General features: G+C 38.9%; 1 protein-coding gene across 2 annotated transcripts in view; it reads left to right on the top strand.

Moving 5' to 3' along the window:
• Positions 1-20356, top strand: part of HLCS (holocarboxylase synthetase) — a 114499-nt gene that overhangs the window by 30568 nt on the left and 63575 nt on the right. For both annotated transcript variants that reach the window (XM_005526562.3, XM_088051214.1), the window contains one exon: positions 4678-4949. In XM_005526562.3, coding sequence (XP_005526619.2) covers positions 4678-4949 — 272 coding nt within the window. The remainder of the gene's footprint in view (positions 1-4677; positions 4950-20356) is intronic.

Raw genomic sequence — 20356 nt, 5'->3', positions numbered from 1 at the left:
ATCAACTGGAAACATCTCAAAAACAGAGGCAGTTAATTTGAAATCATTAGCTTTTATCCAAAGGAAGGGGAAAGTTTTAAAATCATGTTCTGTGTCTCCAGAAAGTGAATATTTGGCCTAGCTTCTGTACAGCTAAAGTACAATATTTTAATCCCAATATTGAGTGTTCAGGTAGAGCATCATGGTTCAAATCATCTCCTTTTCCCTCACAAGAGAGGAGGGAGCCGATGGAAAATGTTTGGTTTATGGCATTGTATTTTTAGCTTTCATTTCATTTTGCCTCCACGTTTGTAATAGGAACCAAATGAATTTAGGCTGTGAGTGAATTTTGTCTTAACAAAGAATTCCATTGATAGGGAGTTTTCAGGCCCATCGTTGGAGTTTGGCAGGAAAGAGCAGCTCCCAAATCTGCCCAGCAAGAGAGAAATTGCATTTATCTGTGTACATAGAGATAAAAATAAAAAATCCCATCTATATAAACAGATCCAAATCCTATCGATATAAACAGATTGTAAGAATAAAGTCTTGGATTTGGGTTTATTTTCAACCATTGTAAACGGGAGTTCATGTGCTCAGTGCAGAACTCTCATTGTTTGTCAGAGCCCAGGTGCAAATAAAATCTTCTCCATCAGGAGCTGTAATTTTGTGTTATTTTATACTACAACAGAGAAGGGTCCAGATGCAGCTGGTTTTTGTCTCCCTCTTTCCTCCTTGTTCAGTCTCAACCTCTAAGTGAGCGCTGGGGAAAAGTGAAACTTAATGATTATGAAGTTAAAAAGAATTTTAAACAGCGAAAGCAAACTTCTGTTCCGGAGCAGTTTCTGCACACACCTGAGCAAACTCTTACAGTTATAGAAAGCAGATGTGAAATCATAAATAAAATACAGCTTTTGCTATTCCTTCTCTGTGTTATAATTACCACAATTTGTGCTGATGAGTGGAGGAGTTGAATGTCTGTAGTGTGCAGTAGCTTAGTCTTGTATTTCTGGGAATTTTGGGAATTGCTGTCCTCTACATCTCCCTTCTTGCTCAGAACTTTTCGTTCAGTGCCACTGTCAGTCTGAAAAATCAGAATTCTCCTGGTGTGTCTCTGGCTAGCAGATCAGTGCTTGGAAATTCCCAATCTCTCCTTGGTTCTCTTTAAAGGATTTAAATTGAGAATTTATTAGTGAGAGGTGTTGGGTAGTTGCTGTTGGTGCTGTGTTTTCTGCTTTTTGGTGAGTTTTTTCTTCTAATGCATTGAAATTATATTTTTTTACCATTTAAAATATAGGTAGAAACATTTTCTTCTTACAAATATTAAACTTGTAGATGAATATTTTAACTGTGAAAAGCTGAGTAGCTCTCTTGTCACCAAGCTATTTGGTTGGGATGTGGAATTGAATTCTTACTTTGAGAAGGAAGGGAATATCTTTGCCTTAGGGAGTGTACATTTGAAAAGTGTGGTTGGAAGATAAACCCCACAGATTTATAGGAAATAACAGCCTTAGGATGAAGGAGAACAGGATTAAATTAGATATTAGGAAGAATTTTGTGATTTTTTTTTGTGGGTGGGGAGGCCTTGACTCAGGGTGCCCAGGGAGGTTGGGGATTCCCCATCCCTGGCAGTGCCCAAGGCCAGGTTGGACACTGGGGCTTGGAGCAGCCTGGGATAATGGGAGGCGTCCCTGCCATGGCAGGAATGGGAATGGATCATCCTTAAAATCCCTTCCAAACCATTCTGGGATTCTGTACTTCATGAAATTTAATTTAGCTTGCCTTCAGTTCTCCTGCCCAAACCTGATGAAGAACAGTTTCAGAATTTAGTTGTGCCACCCTTCAACCAGTTTAGTTATTAAATTATATTAAATTTATTTAAATTTATTTAAAAATCTATTAAATTTAAAGTGTGTCTCTGGAATGTTGTGAAATCCAGATTTTCCGTGATGATCGTGGGTGTGAGTAGCTGCAGATCCTGTCAGAGCCTGAACACGGAACTGCTGCAGCTTCTGGGATTCCACAATCCATTCAAGCTTGGAGCAGAATCTTCCAGGATTTCCAGAATTTTCCAGGGAAAGCCGTGTCCAGCAGTTTGGGTATTCCCTGCCCTGTGTTGGATGCCTGGGCTGCTCCCAGATGTGTCCAGGAGTTCCTGAGCCAACATTTCTCACACCAGTGGCCACCAGAGGCTGCTGCAGAACGGCAGATGCTGCTGGAATAGGAGAGATTGGGAATTGCAGCTGGATCCTCGGCTTAAATCACACAGTTCTCACATGATTCTATTCCTGTTCAGTGGACTTGAAGCTGAAAGTAACCCTGACTTTGCACAGAAGTTCATTTCATTATACAATAATGGTATTTTTTTCTGTGCCAGTGTAATTGTGGGGACAGCCCACTGGTTCAGCATCCCTGTGTCTGGAACTTTGTGTGAAGGAAGTTCTTACAGTAAAAATGAATTTTCCTACTGTGACCAGTACTTGAAACTTTGTTAAACATGTAAACCCATATTTTCTTAGGAATATGTAAAAATCCGCATCTTTGATTATGTGTTTATGTTTTTGATCACATCAATAAGCACATGGATGTTCTGGTGGAAATTAGCTTTATAATAATACACATTCAACAATTCTTAAATGGTTCAGGATGTGTTAAAAGCAGTGAAATCAAGAAGTTTGCCTAAAATCTGTGGGGAAAAAAAATCACTTGAAATAATATACTCAGGAGAGTAAATGGTTGGGATTATGTGGCATATTTGTGATAATGGAACATCACACAGAAATAGGCACTATTTTGTTCTTTGCAGAAAATACTCTGTGACAAAAGCACATCATAATTTCTGACACAGCCTCAAGCACTTTCATTATTTATTTACAATGTAATCACACTTTAATCACCTTTATTTTGCAATTTAATTTCTGTCAGACTTTAAACCCATCCTTAGGTGAGTTAAAGTTCTGTCTCTGTGTGTAGGGACTTGCACATCCAGTGCTGCTGAGTGAATTTCTATGTTTGGAAAGCAATAGGAAAACACTCTTTGATTAAGCACAGTTTTTCCATGTTCTCCCTGACAGAAATGAAAGCTGTAATTTTTCTAAATATCAGTTACAGCCAATCAGTTACTGTGGGTATGTAAAACAAGTAGGATAATGTGTAAGGAATTTATTTATTCTGTCAAAGCTCTGGTGTTACTGTGAGTGAAGGTGCAAGTCAAAGAAATGCTCACAAAACCTTTAATCATCATCACATCATCATTTATGCAGAGCAAAAAATAAAAAAAAAAAAGGAGGAAAGGAAATATTTAAAGATATTTTATCCCAGAGTTTAGACAGAAAATATTCAGAGGGAGCTTTAGGAAAGCAAGATATGAGGACTGATTTCTCTGTAATTTAGCTGCTGAGTTGTTCTTAGGTTGTCCTGGGGCTTGGAACCAAGTGCTTGACAGGTTTTGGGAAAAATTATTCTTTTCTTTGTGTCCTACTCTGGCCCTGGTGCTGCAGGGCTGACACAAAGGCAGCAAAGGGTGGGAAATTTGAGAATAGGTCATGTCTGGGGGTGGAAATCCAGAGGAAGGTGTTGGGAACAGGAGCACTTCTCTCATTCCTTCTCCAGGTTGAACAGTGGGATGTGGAAAAGAGGAGTTTTTCCTTGGATGGATGACTGTTTATGGGAAGTTTGCTCTCAGCTTGTGGTTTGTGGGTTTTGAAGAGTTGGGCTGGAGCTCAGAGACATCTTGTTCAAGGGCAGGAGAGTTTAGTCCTGCCTTCAGCGTCACACAGGAAAATATTCCAGTTCCCTGATACAGCAGTGATGGGAATGAGGGGTGTGGTTTTGGTAAGGACCTTTTTTATTTAAAAATCAGATCTCTTCCTCTTGGAAATTTGAGGGCAAGAATCACCAGTGCCTTATTTCCAGTCAAATTGAAACCACCATTTTTTGTGGTTTCATTTCTCAAGTAAAAGACAACTTCAACTCTCTGAAATCTAAGCTGCACACTGAACAAGAAGTCCCAGAATCTGTGTTTGTCGCTGTTCCTAAAGACATGGCAAACATTTAATATCAAACCTCTCAAAGTTATCTTTAATAAGAATATTAATATAAATTAATTGTAAATATGTATAAATGTATAATTATAAATATGTATAAATAAATATATATATTTATATATATAATAATAAATATAAATTAAGAATTAGTTATCTCCAGCCAGAGTGAATGTGGAGCAGTTGTTTCAGGGTGTGACCAGATGGGTTCTAATAGCACTAAATCATCCCTTAGATGAAGGTTTGAGCATTTTTAGCAGATACTCCACTGAGAAAGCAGCAAATGTTTGTTTTACTGCTGGTTTAGCCTTTAAATCGAGTCTTGGTGAGGGACTAAAGGGCTTCTTCCAGCAGAGGATCTCAGCACGTTGAGAAACATGAACACTTCATGTAGGAAGTGCACTACAAACCCTGCTACAGAGAAAAATTAAGCTTAATTAACCTTCAAAGAAGTGTGGTCTCAACTCTAGGACAGTGTCAAGTAGTCAGGCTAGGCTGGACTAGAATGAACAGCAGCACTTTGTTTTTGAAGAGGAAACAGAGTTAATTTCCCTGTCTGAAGGAGGAGATGTCTTGAATGAAAATGTTTTTGGAAGAATGTCCTTGTGTCTTCACAGGGGGTGATCTGTCTTTCTCATCTCATTTCCCTTGCCTGCAGGAAATCCATCTCGCTTTCCTGAAGTGGCTGGAGGGGAACGTGGATGCTGAGGGATTAAGGGCATCCAGCAAGGTGTCTCTGAAATTTGTTTCGTCCTGTGAGTCCAAAGTGGAAGTGACTCCGTCCCTGATGCCGGTGATCACGGAGATGGGGAGTTTCTCCTCAGAACATTTCAGCCTGAAGAACTACCAGCAGCATCTCCAAACCAAGAAGCTGGGAAAGATCCTTCTTTTCACTGAGGTGACCACCACGACCATGAATCTTCTGGATGGGTAAGATGGGGGATCCAGGGCATCCTGAATTAACTTTCTGATCGGGGATTCATAATTATGGTGGCGCACAGTGTTCAGGAAAAAAACGATACAAAGTAGAGAATTTATGTTCACAGGATATTAATTGATAATATATAAAATACTGAGCCATAAAGGGTAGGGAAAGCTGAGTGGGACAACTTTCTGCTTGGTAGTGGAGTTTAGTCTTTATTCCTCTGAAGATCACCGTAAGAAAATTTAATCTAATAAATATTCATATTTAGATTAAATGCCTTCTCTAGTGCAAATTATTCTCTAAGCCTGTTACTTGAGAAGAGTGACACCGAGCAGGTTGTGCCCCTACTTTTAACATTCCTCTTTTCTCTCATTTCTTTTGCTGAATATTTCCCTAAAATGCTCTTTAGTGCTTGGTTTGGGTTTTTAAATCATGGATTAGGGTTCTGCTAGAGGTTCTTTCATCATCACACAGACGATCCTTGTGAATGAGCTGTGGGATACCTTAGAGAAGGTTGTTCATTAGAGTTTAAATGGGATTAAGTGATAGGAAAATCACAGTTACTAAATCTCAGCTTGGAGTCTGTGTACAAAGGCTGTACTGTCGTGTTTAGTGGAAATTTGATGGAAAAAACTGTCTTGGGGAAGTTGTTGCTCTTCAGGACAGAAACTCCAAGCCTGCAGCTGTAAATTCTTGTGGCAGTTAGTTTTGAATATCAAGGTTAATTTACCTGCAGGAATCGCAGACAAATTTTACAGGTGAAAAACAACCTCAGGAATTTTGTTTGGGATTTTTTCTTTAATTGGGGATTAAATTGTCTCGAGTATTTTTATCACTGATGAGTTAACCAATAATGGCTTCAGTTCTCAGCCTGGAGCCTAAATTGCAATTTATGGACAAATACAAATTTCAGTTCCAAACCATTCTCTGTGTGTTCAAACAGCCACACATTAAAAAGATGTTGCTGTCTGATTTTGCCAATCCTCTCCCCCAGATTTACATCCTGCAGCTGATTTTGCAGAGATAGAGACATGCCAGTTTGATAAGAGGCCATGAGGAGTTGTTTTACAGAAATACAGTTGTTTGTAGCGTTTGCTTCTTCATTTTTAGTGCTCACAGCATGTTCAGCCCACAGGGTTGGAAGAGGACTGTAAAGAAATTGGTGATAATTGAATAAATCAGGAGGTTTCTTCCCTCACAGCTGGTTTTGGTTCTCAGTAACTTTATTCCAACGTCTCAGTAAAATGAAGTGTTTAATTCAGGGGTTTGTGATTTGATTTGGATCAAGCTAAATAGAATCTGACCAATTTATGAATGATTAATTATCAAGGCAAGGGAGATAAGAGAAGTGGTCTTGGTTTTTCAGATGTGTTTAAAGGTTGCTTTTTTTATATTGAGTAATCCAAATACAATGAAGTGCTCACAGATGTAGGTCTTCAATGTTTCCCCCACCATGATGAGGCTTAAATAGTCAATTTTCAGGTAAGTGGTAAACTACAAGTCCTGGTTCTAAGTGGCTTATGCTGGGAAGGTGGTCCTAGATTATAATTTGAATTAAAAATATTAATTTATTAATAATCTGTTTTACATTAAATTTATCTCACAGAAAGACCTTTGTATTAAGTTAAAATAATTGTCTTAAGTGTTATGGTTGATGCTGTAAATACTCTGTTGTCATGGATAATAGAATAATATAACCCTTGAGATTTGCAGTTCACTAAAGAACCTTGAGTTTTAAATGATAACATTTCCTAAATCTCTAGAAAACGATGCAAAAATCAAGTAATTTTTATTGGGGGAAAAAGTTGTCAGATTTTTAAGGTGCTTCTGAAAGAAGCAATATGAATTTGTTAGGATGTGTGTGTGGTGCTTGTGTCTAATTGCCAGTTCTGAATGAAAGGAACATACATCTCAGGAAAAAGAATTTTCTTTGCTTGAAGAAAAAATAGTTACTTATTCATCCTTCAGGATTCCCAGAAAAATGTTGCAACACTTCCTTTATGTAATCAGGCACTGCATGAGGGACTCTGTTAGCGTCTCCCAAATTTGATTCTCTCAAATTTTACCAAGTTTTGATGGTTAAAAATACACAGACACCTCGAGATCCTAATGAATGGGATTTGTTGTAAATTGTTTAATTAGTAGATTATCCCAAAAGTTCAGCATTTAACTTCTGTGACTTCAGATTTTCTCGTACTTCTCCCACCAGCTGGATGCCAAACTTCTGCCTCCCTTTTCCACCTCCCCAAACTTCCATACCCCCCAAAAATGAAGAGATGGAAGAGGGGGAAAAGGGGCTGGAATTAATTTAATGGCTGAGCAACCTCACAGTAGAGAAACAGCCGGAGCCTAATAGGGGCCTTTGTCTGCATTTCCACCCTGGCTGGGAACGTGCCAGTCAAAAGTCAGGCAGGAGGAACAGGTGGGAACTATTAGACCTGTCATAAAGTTTGAAAAATTGATTCTGGAGGCTGAGGGAATAGATTGGACTTGACAGTGTTGTCCTAAAGATTCTAAGGGAAAGTTGTGTCGTTTAATTTGGGATCCCTTGATTGTTCATGAGCTCTCCAGATGGTGGCTGGGGTGTTTGGTGCTCACTGTACTGTCCCTGGCCTGCATTTGTGTGTCCTGAGGTCACAGCAAAGTGAGAATTCACCTGTAGGTACCCGAAATTTAGTGGCATTGGCCTAATTGTCAAGTAAAAATTCCTTAAAATGTTGTATATTATTTTAAATGTTCAATATTTCTTCTGTGATTTCATGTTTCAGGCTGTTTTTTAAAGCGCTGCAACTTTTAGTTCTCAAACTGAAATTTCAAATCCTCTCCCAAACATTGTTTTTTTTCTGTAAAAGGAAATTCTTCCTGAGTGTCGGAATTCTTTTTTTACCAGTTGTTTATCCTAGTGCCACCTGACCAGGTTAACCCTGCCAGAAACTGTTCCACTTTCTGTGCCTCCTCAGAGCATCCCTGGGAATGCAGGTTTTAAAATGAAACCATTGTTTTTGAGGCTGCATCTGGTCTAGTGATACACCAGATTATGACATTGTTATATTATAGAGACACACTTATTACACTCATAAGGCTGGAGAGTAACAAAGAAATATTTCTGTTTCTAATGTTTCTGCACACCCTAACTGGCTGGAATGGTTTCACGAGCATTTCACTAAAATTAAATTAATGAGATAGAAATTTCAGTTTTATTCTTTATCTTAGATCCAGTTTCAGTATTTTAGTTGGCAGAAAATTTGATTTACACGTGACTAAGCCAGCACGGGATATATTCTGTATGAAGTGCCATTGTGGATCCCTTTTCCCCAATATTTAAAAAGCACAAAGTGCTATTGTTAGGGAAAGTTTGACACAAAAGCGATGAATTTTAGTGGAAGTGAAATGTGGGCTGAGGTTCCTTTCATAACTGCTGAATAGGATATTTAAATAAAATGTCAATTGAGAATAAACAATTTCCAAACAGCTCAAAGCTTTGCAGAAGGAAATCTTTTCCATTGTTGGTGCCCTTTTACTATCCTAGATGCATACTGCTGAATTTTGAAAATCTGAACTACAGCTCTAATTTTGGCAAGTGAGCATGAAGACTCATTTTATTTGAAAACTCTTGGTTTAGTTGAATTGAAAATACAGATGATGCTGATGCAGGTCTGAGTTAAGGAAAACTAGTGTGTAATTGAAGGAGATGGGAACGGCACTTCAGGGGCAAACAAGCTGAGATTGACAAACTGAGTTAGGGACTGGGGGATTTTTAATTTTGTTTTCAAGCCCTTGTGATGTTTTACTCTGTGTTTAGTTATTCCTTGCACCTTGGTGATGCCCCTTATTCTCCATTGAAACTGTATTCTTAAAAAGCTGAATGATTGGGATGAGCTTTAAGACCCCTTCCCACCCAAAGCATTCCATGGTTCCAGGATAAATTTTGTATTTTAGCATGGTGACACTCTCCCAGTACATTGTTAGCCTGTTAAAAATGAGTATTTTATCACCAACATTAACAGTTTGTATAAATTAACCCTCTCCACCCTCCTCCCTCAGGAATTTTGGTTGGGGAGTTGGAGAATACCATGGTGTGCAGGAAGGATTCTTCCTTGCAGGAAAGGTGCCTTTCTCTCAGGAAATGGGAACTTTAAATAGGAATTTATAAAACCGTGTGCTGTTCAGACCCTGCACATCTTCTATACTCAATCTTTTCTGCAGCTACATAACTCAAAAATATTTTGTCAGTTTGGATATCAAGGTCACAATACTTGATATTGCCTTTAAAAACTCAGATCCCTTGATTTTGTTAAACTCTAGGATGGGATAGGAATGCTTTGCTTGATTAATGTCTTAATTATAATCCAAAGTTTGATACTAAGAGCAATAGACCTGCTCTTTACATTCCTAAATACAGGATTATTTATTTATTTATTTATATCTTATTCCTTCATTATTTACATCACTTCTATCACCAACTTTTAACCTTTCATTTCTTAATTTATTTACATGGTTGAAGGACTTTTTATCCTCAAAACAAAAAAAGTTGTTGCATTAAATAGCTGCTTCTATGCTTTTCTTCCTCAAGGGTGTTCTTTTATATTCACTATTTTGTGCCTTCCTTTGGTGATAAACACCAGCTCAAATAAGAGAGGAAGGTTTGTTTCCAAATTACATTGTTATATTATAGAGACACACTTAATACACTCATAAGGCTTGAGAGTAACAAAGAAATATTTCTATTTCTAATTTCTAATAATATCTATAAAATCAAAATTAAGTTCAACAGTAGGGTTTTTTTTGCTAATTTAGTTTTAAATGTACAGTATTTCATACTTTATTCTGCCATTCATTTCTGGGCAGTGATTTTCACCAGCCAGTGCTGGAGAAAGCTCAGCCTGATAAGAAAAGATCACACAGGAATTTTTATGACACAGCCCTGACATGACTCTGTTCATCCCCTCGCCTGTAAAAAGGGAAGAATTCGGAAGGTTTTGGCACTGATTTGGTCCTGTGCCATTCCCAGACTCTTCCCTGCCATGCCATTTTCCATGACATTCTCGCTGAAAGATTTCGCTATTAGGATTTGTCGTCTCCTTTACATCAATTTTCCCTGATTTTCTTTCCACCTGTTGTGCACCATTCCTGAGGGCACCGAACAATCAGGTCCCTATTTTCCTGTCACGCACCTTGTGTGCCTGATTTTCCATGGAATTGAAGGCAAAATGTGCCCTTCTTTCTTTTTTTATATCGTGTAGAATTAGTGTATTTTCTTCCTGTTAACGGAGTGGGCCCCCTGCTTGCAGTGCAGAGGGAGCTTTGGAATTCCCAATGGGAATTGAGTCATAAAAAAAAGATACCCGTTTTGCAGAGCAATTAACCCGTGTTGAACTCCGATGGGAGATTGGATTTCCCTGCTGCTGGAAGTTCCTGAACAATCCCCGTTATCACAGGGACACAAACACAGCCTCGGAGCACCCTTAAAAATGAGAGGAATCATTGCTTAAATCTGAAGGGAATCATTCCCTAAATCTGAGAGGAATCATTGCTTAAATCTGAGGGGAATTGTTCCTTAAATCTGAGAGGAATTGTTCCCTAAATCTGAGGGGAATTGTACCTTAAATCTGAGGGGAATTGTTCCTTAAATCTGAGGGGAATCATTCCTTAAATCTGAGGGGAATCATTCCTTAAATCTGAGGGGAATCATTCCCTAAATCTGAGGGGAATCATTGCTTAAATCTGAGGGGAATTGTTCCTTAAATCTGAGGGGAATCATTCCTTAAATCTGAGGGGAATTGTTCCTTAAATCTGAGAGGAATTGTTCCCTAAATCTGAGGGGAATTGTACCTTAAATCTGAGGGGAATTGTTCCTTAAATCTGAGGGGAATCATTCCTTAAATCTGAGGGGAATCATTCCTTAAATCTGAGGGGAATCATTCCCTAAATCTGAGGGGAATCATTGCTTAAATCTGAGAGGAATCATTGCTTAAATCTGAAGGGAATCATTCCTTAAATCTGAGGGTAATCATTCCTTAACTCTGAAGGGAATTGTTTCTTAACTCTGAGGGGAATCGCTCCTTAAATCTGAGAGGAATCATCATTTAAATCTGAGGGGAATCATTCCTTAAATCTGAGGGGAATTGTTCCTCACATATGAGAGGAATCATTCCTTAAATTTTAAGGAAATAATACCTTAAATCTGAGCAGAATTGTTCCTTAAATCTGAGGAAAATTGTTCTTTAAATCTGAGGGGAATCGTTCTTTAAATTTGAAGGGAATCATTCCATGAATCTGAAGGAAATCATTCCTTATATCGGAGTGGAGTAATTCCTTAAATTTGAAGGAAATAGTTCCTTGAATTTGAGGGGAGTCATTCCTTAAATTTGAAGGGAATCGTTCCCTAAATCTGAGAGGAATTGTTTCTTAAATTTGAAGAAAATCATTCCTTAAATGTGAGGGGAATAGTTCTTTAAATCTGAGGGGAGTCATTCCTTAAATTTGAAGGGAATAATTCCTTAAATTGGAGGGGAATCATTCCTTAAATCTGAGAGGAAGCCCTGGAAGGCTGCACAGTTAAAGCAAGAGTGAAGGACTGGTCATGGCAGGGTTTCAGGCCCATTTTGCAGTTTCATTTTACACAGTGCTGTTTTCATGCTCACATTTTAAAACGGGAATTCGGTAATAAAGTGGAAAAAATGGAATGCTGAAGTTTCAAATTATTGCTGCTTTATGAAGAGGAGGATTAGCTTGAAGAGTATGATACATGCAGCAGAATACAATATGCCATAATAAATGTCATATCTTGTTATAAGTAATATTAAATGCAACATATTATGTGTATATTATTGCTGTTGGTTTGCTAATTCCATGGCTGTCAATTTTGCTTTTGAATTGTAACTTTTATTTAGGAGAAGAAAATGCTGCCTAAGCTTAAACTGCCCAGAAGTACTCAGGGATTAATATTTATACTTCATTGAGAAAGATATCCTTGTGTTCATCAAATAGCTAACTTTGCCTTTTCCCATGAGCTTAGATCACAATATAGTTTTAAATAAAGTCACGTGCTTCTAAAAATAATTTGAAAACCTCAAAACGAGACATAAATCAGTCTAGGACAGTGTATGGACTTTAAAAGGGAGGGCACAGCATAGAAAAACTTGGTATGTTATTAATCACAGAATCATGGAATGGTTTGGGATGGGAGGGATTTTAAGGATCATCCATTCCCACCCCTGCCATGGCAGGGACACCTCCCACTGTCCCAGGTGCTCCCAATGTCCAGCCTGGCCTTGGGCACTGCCAGGGATCCAGGGGCAGCCCCAGCTGCTCTGGCAATTCCATCCCAGCCCCTGCCCACTAATAATATGATCATATTAATCAACTTCCCCACTCCCTAATTAACCTCATAGAGTAGCTTGAATCTTGGACAAATCCTGGGTTTGCATTTTTTCCCCAAGTGTCTTCATTAGAATTGTTCTAATCATCAGGTTAATAAAGGAATGTATTGACAGTGTTGCTTTCAGATAAACCAGAATAATCGGTAGGCATCCAAGTGATTTGATAATGTGTTTGATTAACAGACTGCTGCCCACATTATGGACAGGGGCTTTTGGAGAGGGATTTTCACAAGGGATGGAGTGACAGGACAAGGGGGAATGGCCTTGAACTGAAGAAGGGCAGGGCTGAATGGGATCTTGGGCAGGAATTGTTCCCTGGCAGGGTGGGCAGGGGCTGGGATGGAATTGCCAGAGCAGCTGGGGCTGCCCCTGGATCCCTGGCAGTGCCCAAGGCCAGGCTGGACATTGGGAGCACCTGGGACAGTGGGAGGTGTCCCTGCCATGGCTGGGGTGGGATGGGATGATCCTTAAAATCCCTTCCAAACCCATTCTGGGATTCTATGAAAGATCCAAAGGCTGAACTACAACCAAATGCAGCTGCACAAAGTCAGAATGGTTCCCTGGAGATTTCAGTGAAAAGAGCATGATTAGATTTGTTAGAAACTCAAAGTCAGATCACAGTTTTCCTTTTTGCACATCTCCATCTCTTTGCCCTTGTTAGGAAAAAAAGAAAAAGGAAGAAAAAGAAGTTGGATTTCTTACGGAAGCTGGGAGACAAAGCATGGCTGTTTGGGGGAGTTCACACACCACCTGTTCTGGTGTGGTTAAGAATAAATACACTGATTTTTGTGTATTCTTATGCTGCCAGTCAAGAGAGTGATTTAATTTCAGAATTAATTTGAAGTGCTTGTTCCTAGAGCCAAAAGCTTTGAAAGCTTGTGTAATTTCTAACTTAAGCAGTAAACTTAGAAAATCCCACAGAACCTGAATTCTTTCCCTAAATCCCACCGGCCTAATTTATTTTCACTTATAGACCTAGTTAAAATATTTTAAGAATCTGTTTGTATTCAAACGAAAGCTTGCATTTATCACACCTCATATCATTTAGCCTGAAATGTCACGGCCTGGAGAATGGTGTGTAAAAAAAAGTGAGGTTCCCCCACTGCAGCTTTGTGATCCCCAGGATTGCTATAAAATCCTGTACCTCATGTTGCCCTCCAGAAATTTACTGGCATTGTTCTTGTTGCTGAACTGTTAAATGTAGATGAATGTCCAGAGTTTTTTTGTAACCTTGAACTGACACTATTTTTACACTGTTTTTACTGATGGTATTATCTTACATAAAAAAAAAAAAAAAGGAAAAACCCAAAGGTTTTTTACAGGATTTTTTTGCAAACACGAAGTTCTCGTGGCTTGTTGCATTAAGGAGTTGTGGGATGCAGCTATAAAATGTCCCATGGACATTTTTAATTGGATTTATGTTCAAGTGGATCATCAGGCTGCCCATCCACAGAGGAAGATGAAGAGGGAAAACTGGATAAGGAAGAAAAGTAGGGAGATAGAGCTAAAACACAGGAAAAATGAAATAAAAATTCAAGGGAAGCAAATTTACTGGTTATTCTTAGGCCAAGACTCCAGGCTTAATGTAAAGTAAGTGGGATGTAGGGAGAGTGCAGTATTAATTGGGGAACAGTCATTAAAGCACTCATCAAACAATTAATGATCAAAAGCCCAGGACTCCCGTGTTCAGTTGGCAGACTGTAAACTGAAATATAGTTAGCTCAGTGTTGAGGTTGGAATTTTCTGAAGTTAAAGACTGATAAGAATTCCAGTTAAGCACATGGTGGTTCCATTCCTAACTGTTTTAATTGGGAATTGGGGAGTGTGAGGAAAGGGGAGCACCTTTATTCTGTTGACACTAAATAATTTTGCTTGTGGTCATAACTGAATCTGCAAATGTTGATGTCCTGCTCTGCTGGTTTATTTCTAATCATCCTTTTAGTCTTCCCTACAGTTAAAATAATATTTAAATACCTAATCTGAATCCCACAGATTATTTATATTTCCTGCTTTTTAAAATACAGTTTACAACGTATTCCCTTGTACTTTTTGGATAAAAAAGTATTCACTAAATTGCCTCTGTTAAGTGACAATTGAAAAACTTCAGAGTTCAGATGATCTCGAAGGCCCCCCTTCCAACCCAGACCATTCCATGATTCTGTGATTTGATGATTTATTAGCAACAGATAATGTATAAACTCTGTATGGAGAGTGGTGCCAGATGTGAGAGATAAAAGGAATTGCTGGTGGCCACCTGCTTTAATGCACATTTCAGCTCTGCCGTGGTGGTTGATGTCATGAAGAATTCATGGGATCCAGAATCATTTAGAGTTAGCAGACCGTGGCAGGTTAGCAGGGAGTGATGCTTGTGGAATGCTGAAGTATCCATCTGTTGGAAAAACAACCAAGGTTTTCAAAAGCAGCTGTGAGTGGGTATTTGGGTTTTTCTTGTGGTAGGGAAGCTCCAGAGAGCTTTGAGTGTGAAGGTGTTGGAGATTCAGGGCAGTGCTGGGACTGCAGCTGGTTTGCCTGTTTGTTTTTATCTTAATATTTCTGTCTTTATACCAGCATTGTTTAGACTTAAAATCATAGAATTGGTTAGAAGGGAACATTAAAGCCCATCCAGTGCCACCCCTGCCATGGCAGGGACACCTCCCACTGGCCTTGGGCACTGCCAGGGATCCAGGGGCAAATTTGTTTTTTAATTTCTATTCTAGACAAACTTTGCAAAGTAATGTTCAGCCTTTGGGGAAAAGAAAAAAGAAGTTATCTGTTTTTATTCTGTTTTTATTTGTATTATATTATATTCTGTATTATTTGTACTATATTTATTTCTATTCCCAGTATTTTCCTCACACATTTCAAATTTTTGCTATCAGTAATTTTTATTTTCTTTTTTGTTGTTGTTTATAGTTATTGGGGTCTTTTATTTGTTTGATTTCATGTTTGAGATGGATAAAGTATAACTTCTTGTTACTACAGCTTACTTAATTAGTACCAATTATTAAAACCAGAAATCGCAGAACTTAAGTCTTTCCATTTAAAAAAAAAAAGTATTTCCTTGTTGAAATAATCCTGATAGTGGCTTCCTGATAGGTAAAAACCAATAAATTAGAACAAATCAATCTTATTTCAATTAGAAACTCAAATCTTGGCTCGCTTTATACTAGAAAAAACCCTTCTTTCAGCTATGGGTTGCAGAAATAGAAATTTATGGGTTTTTCTCCCTTGTGTTTTATACAGAAATAGGAGTAGACAAGAAGAGGTACAGAAATGCCTTTTTGGGGTGTCTGCAAGAAGAGCTGTAAAACATTGTACACTTAGTGCTGATTGACTCACCAGAAACCAGAGAGTAAAAGGAACAGAGAAACCATTCACTCTGAAGAGTTTTAGTCCAATTTTGAGGAGGAGGATGGAAGGAAAAGGGAAGAGAAAAATGGGAATTTTCTTATTTTACAGAGTCCAGGTTGGTCATTAAGCAGATCCTGTTCCATTCAGGATGTCTGCAGGTCATCAGCAGCTCCTTGCTGGAGGTGTGAGGCTCTTCCACAATCCTCTGGTTTTTATTCCAACAAGTTCTTGTAGGAGTGTTTGGGAGCACAGATAATTGGAATATCCAAATATCCTAATAATCCTAATATTAGGTTATTTATCTAATGCACTGTTTGGAGGTTTCAGTATTCAGTGGTCATCAGAACAGATAAAATTATTCATTGATTAATTATCTTTCACTAGGAATTGGGGAATAACTGGATAGAAACTGGAGCCCTTTCCCTGTGAGGAAAATGGGAATATTCTCCAGTTGGCTGGGGCTGTAACAGGGGGTGTTGATGGCAGCAGAATTATATTGGTTTAGAGGGAAAATGGGAATTCGCTGTGAGGCCTGAGCTTAATAAACTGGTGTCTGCCAGCAGCAGAGGTTAAGAGGGGTGAAAATGTTCAGTTTTGATGCTTTGCCAAGCTAAGCAGTGAAATATTGTGAGCATGAACCAAGTGAGATGGAATGTTTGGGATTCAGAACCCAGAATCCCAGCAAGTGAGTGACAATTCCTAAGGGCTGGAGTGTAGATGAGTTCCTTCCTTCCTTCCTTCCTTCCTTCCTTCCGCCACTTCCTTCCTTCCTTCCTTCCTTCCTTCCTTCCTTCCTTCCTTCCTTCCTTCCTTCCTTCCTTCCTTCCTTCCTTCCTTCCTTCCTTCCTTCCTTCCTTCCTTCCTTCCTTCCTTCCTTCCTTCCTTCCTTCCTTCCTTCCTTCCTTCCTTCCTTCCTTCCTTCCTTCCTTCCTTCCTTCCTTCCGCCTCTTCCTTCCGCCACTTCCTTCCTTCCTTCCTTCCTTCCTTCCTTCCTTCCTTCCTTCCTTCCTTCCTTCCTTCCTTCCTTCCTTCCTTCCTTCCTTCCTTCCTCCCTCCCTCCCTCCCTCCCTCCCTCCCTCCCTCCCTCTCCTCCCTCCTTCCTTCCATTATAAATTACATTTCTTCAGCCAAATGTGCCACATGCAGTTTAGCCTAAACTGTGGTAACCCAAGGTTTTCCAACCTTTTGGATGTAAATATTTCCTTTTATTATTTACCTGTTCTCTAACTTGTGTCAGTGAGTGTTTATAGCTTTTTTAATTAAAATCCTCATTCTTCCACTGTTTTAGACACACAGTTAATCCAGTTCTTTACAAAAATACCTTCAAATGTTGTTAAAAACTTAAATGTGAGCATGGGGGCTGCATTCAGAAGTTACTTGGCTACATCTGCATTTATCTAATATCCAGCAAAACCTTGGAAATAGGGATTATTTTTTTTTACAGTGATGGTTACTATACAAGGAAAGCCTAAGCTAAATTTAGATTACGAAGGATTAGATCAGAGATGAGTAAAATATAAAAAAATTAACACCAGGAGTCCAACTGTGCTCTAAGTCCTTTTGCATTTCTCTTGTGCTGAGTTTTTTATGCCTGTGTTTATCTGATGGATGCTGGCATGGGAGACTTCACAGATGAATTTGCTTGGAGATAAATTTGGGGTGTTTTTTGTCCCCCAGTGCTCCAGGCTCCCTGCTGGGGGCTGCACAGAGGAGATGCCAGGCAGTTTTGTGGAGCAGCCTGCTGGGAATGCTCATCCATCCTGGCTGAGGGACACAGCTCAGCTGCTCTCCAGCAAAACAGGGTGTGTTCTTCCTCTCTTTAACAAAATTAAACTCCAAAAATGTTAATGTGATTAAAAAAAAATTTAAAAAATCAATTTTTGTCTGTCTGTGCAAGCTTTGACCATGCATTTATTAAAAAAGTTTCATTAAGGTTGCGTATTATGAAATATCCTTTATATATATATTTTTATTTTAAATCACAGACTAATTGTTTTGGTTACATTCTGTCATGTGCTCCAGTCTTGCTGTGTGATATCAGGCTCACCCAGGGAAGGTGCAGCAAGGCAGCAGGTTTTGCCTGCTCTGTGTTTGCAGTTTTATGTGTTCTGGTAGAGCTGAGGTGCCTCATTCTGCTTTTCAGGTTTCAAAACACGTTCACCATCTCTCCTTCTCAGCTCAGTGGCTCATCCCCACCTCATTCCAAGAGGAATCTGATCCCTAGATGTGGTTTTCCCTCAGTAGGTGATTATTGGGGTGTGTGCACCAGACTTCAGAGGGCTTTAGCTCTTCCCAGCACCGGTTCCATTTACATTTTGGTTTTTTTTTCCCTTGTGTGAACACATTCTGGAGGGTGGAAAGGCTGCTGGTGTTAATGGGATGTGTGTGGTGTCTGCATTGCTGGCCAGTGATCTCAGCTGGGTTTGGTTTCAGAAAATGGGAGCTGGTTTTTGGTGTCCTCCCTGCCTGTTTTGGAGCCCCAGCTGTGGGGCAGATGCTCTCACTGAAGGTTTGTGTTTCAAGCAGAACCAAGAAATTCTCAGGACACCTCATTTGCTTCAGCTCCAGGATTTTCTCCTGCAGATTCAGCCACTCCATAATCCTGGGTGTAGAACTGTTGGGCTTTTGTTAAAATCTGCTGCCTGGAACGTGTTCCCTTAAATCTCCCCTTTTCTCTGGGCTGCTTCTCCTCTAGAGCACACTTGGTGAGTACGAGCCACAGTGGAAAAGAAAATCCCTTCTGCTTCTTCACCTCTACCAACTCCAAATTTAATCACTAACTGCAAGAAATCATGATTAATTTATTTTAGTTTGTTTTGCTTTTCACTATATCCATGTCCATTATCTGATTATTCAGTGGTCCAGGCTGTTTGCTGGTCTTACACACCTTGTGTGAGTCCATGACAAATGATCTGATCCCCTAAAAATAACAAAGCTCCTTGTCCTGTTCTTCCTTTGCACTTTTTGCTTTGTTTCTGAAATTAAAATCCCCTTGCCTTACCCATTCCCCTTTTTTTTTCCCCCATCTGGCTACAGATCATAGTTTAAAACCTTATTTTTAAGCAGTTCTAAGTGGAAATGGGCTCAGAAATGAAGGCCAGAAATAGCATTGGCCATAAAGTCCTTGGTATAATATTTTCTCTGCAATATTCCTTCTGCTGCTTCAAGATTTGTTTGTTTGTGTTTTCTTTGAATATTGATTCACAGAACTTTTTGTGGAGGCTTCTGTGTGGATTTAAGGATTTAAAAAAAGTAGATTTTGGTACAGGAGTGGGGCTTAAATTTGCCTGTCATATTTATATATTTATATATATATATAAAACCATTTTATTATTAAATGTTTATTTATAAAAAATAAACATTTTCCAAGTTTGCTTTTTCTGTCAATTTATAATTGTTTTAAACAGGCTCTAAGTATCCAAGTCAAAACTACAGGCTCTAACTGAAAGTATAATTTTCCTGATGTGGGAATTTAACAATCCTGCTCAAATTTTCTTGAGTAATTTCTTCTTTCTTCTCCACGTGCTTCATAACTTTGCTTGTAAGAAAATACAAATATGAAGTATGAAAATACTTCTTCATTTTGTAGATACTGTGTTTTTGACAAGTACTCCTATCCCTTCATACATTTATAGGACTAAGTCAATAAAAAAGTTTGTATTCTGATTTATTTGAGGAAATGAAAATGTACTTTTTTCCTCTTCTTTTAGTTCCCATAACTCCCTGTATCATTGCTTCAGCAAGGTTTATGATAAACAAAAAATTGAATTTTTTTGTGGGAGCTCTTTCATGTTGTGTTGCCAGAACACACTCTAAAGAATTACCAAAATAACATTTTATTTCAGCACAGAGGAGGCTTTAAATGGTTAGATTTAGCTTTCAAAAGTAGGTGAAAAACAACTAAAATTAATTTTGCTTCTTAGATCCCGAGGGAGATCCCATGAGTTGCCTTCTCCATGGGGAATTTTATGTTATGTGTTATAGGGTGGTGAATAAAAGCTGCAAAATCAGGCCCAGAATAAATGTTTGGGGGAAAAAAAAATGAATTCTTGAGTGGTATCATATCACAGAGATAGGACAGAGGGAGAAAGCCTGAGGTGAATCCTTTGATATTTGAATGTAAGGGACAGGGAGCATCTCTAAATTGTGTTTGTGTTGTGGTGCTGCCCATGTAGAACAGGAATTCTGTAGGTAAAAGATGTGGATCCTGAGGAAAACAAAAGTTAATGTGAATGTCAAGGGAATAACTCCACAGAGGATGGTGAAAAATGGGTGACAGAGAGGTATTTTTAGCAGATCTATACTTTGTAGACCTTCAGTGCCGTGGATTCTTCAAAACAGCACAGGCAGGATTTAAATTGGGTGATTTTTGATTTGTGAGGTCGGAGATCCTGGTGATTTCCACTGAAGTGACTGCAAAAAGATGGTGGTACTGTTGATAGAAATGGAATATTTGTGTCCTGAGCAAGAAGAAAGCCTTGGAAGCTGAGCCAGGAATACAAATTGCAGCCTTTGACCCAGGCCCCTCCTAAGTGGAGTGGGTTTTCTGGTAACAGGTTCTAATTTAATTCCAGACCGGTGTCACACAAAACTGCTGGAACAGCTTCTGCAGTGAACGGAGCTTTCCTCAGGGATCCTGTGGGTGCCTGCAGTCATTCCTGGTATCTTTGTAAAGCACA

The sequence above is a fragment of the Pseudopodoces humilis genome, chromosome 2 (genome assembly GCF_049639895.1).
Source record: "Pseudopodoces humilis isolate 2021_Gansu_Grassland_sample_001 chromosome 2, ASM4963989v1, whole genome shotgun sequence".
NCBI lineage: Eukaryota > Metazoa > Chordata > Aves > Passeriformes > Paridae > Pseudopodoces > Pseudopodoces humilis.
This window is presented reverse-complemented; position numbering and strand designations above follow the sequence as displayed.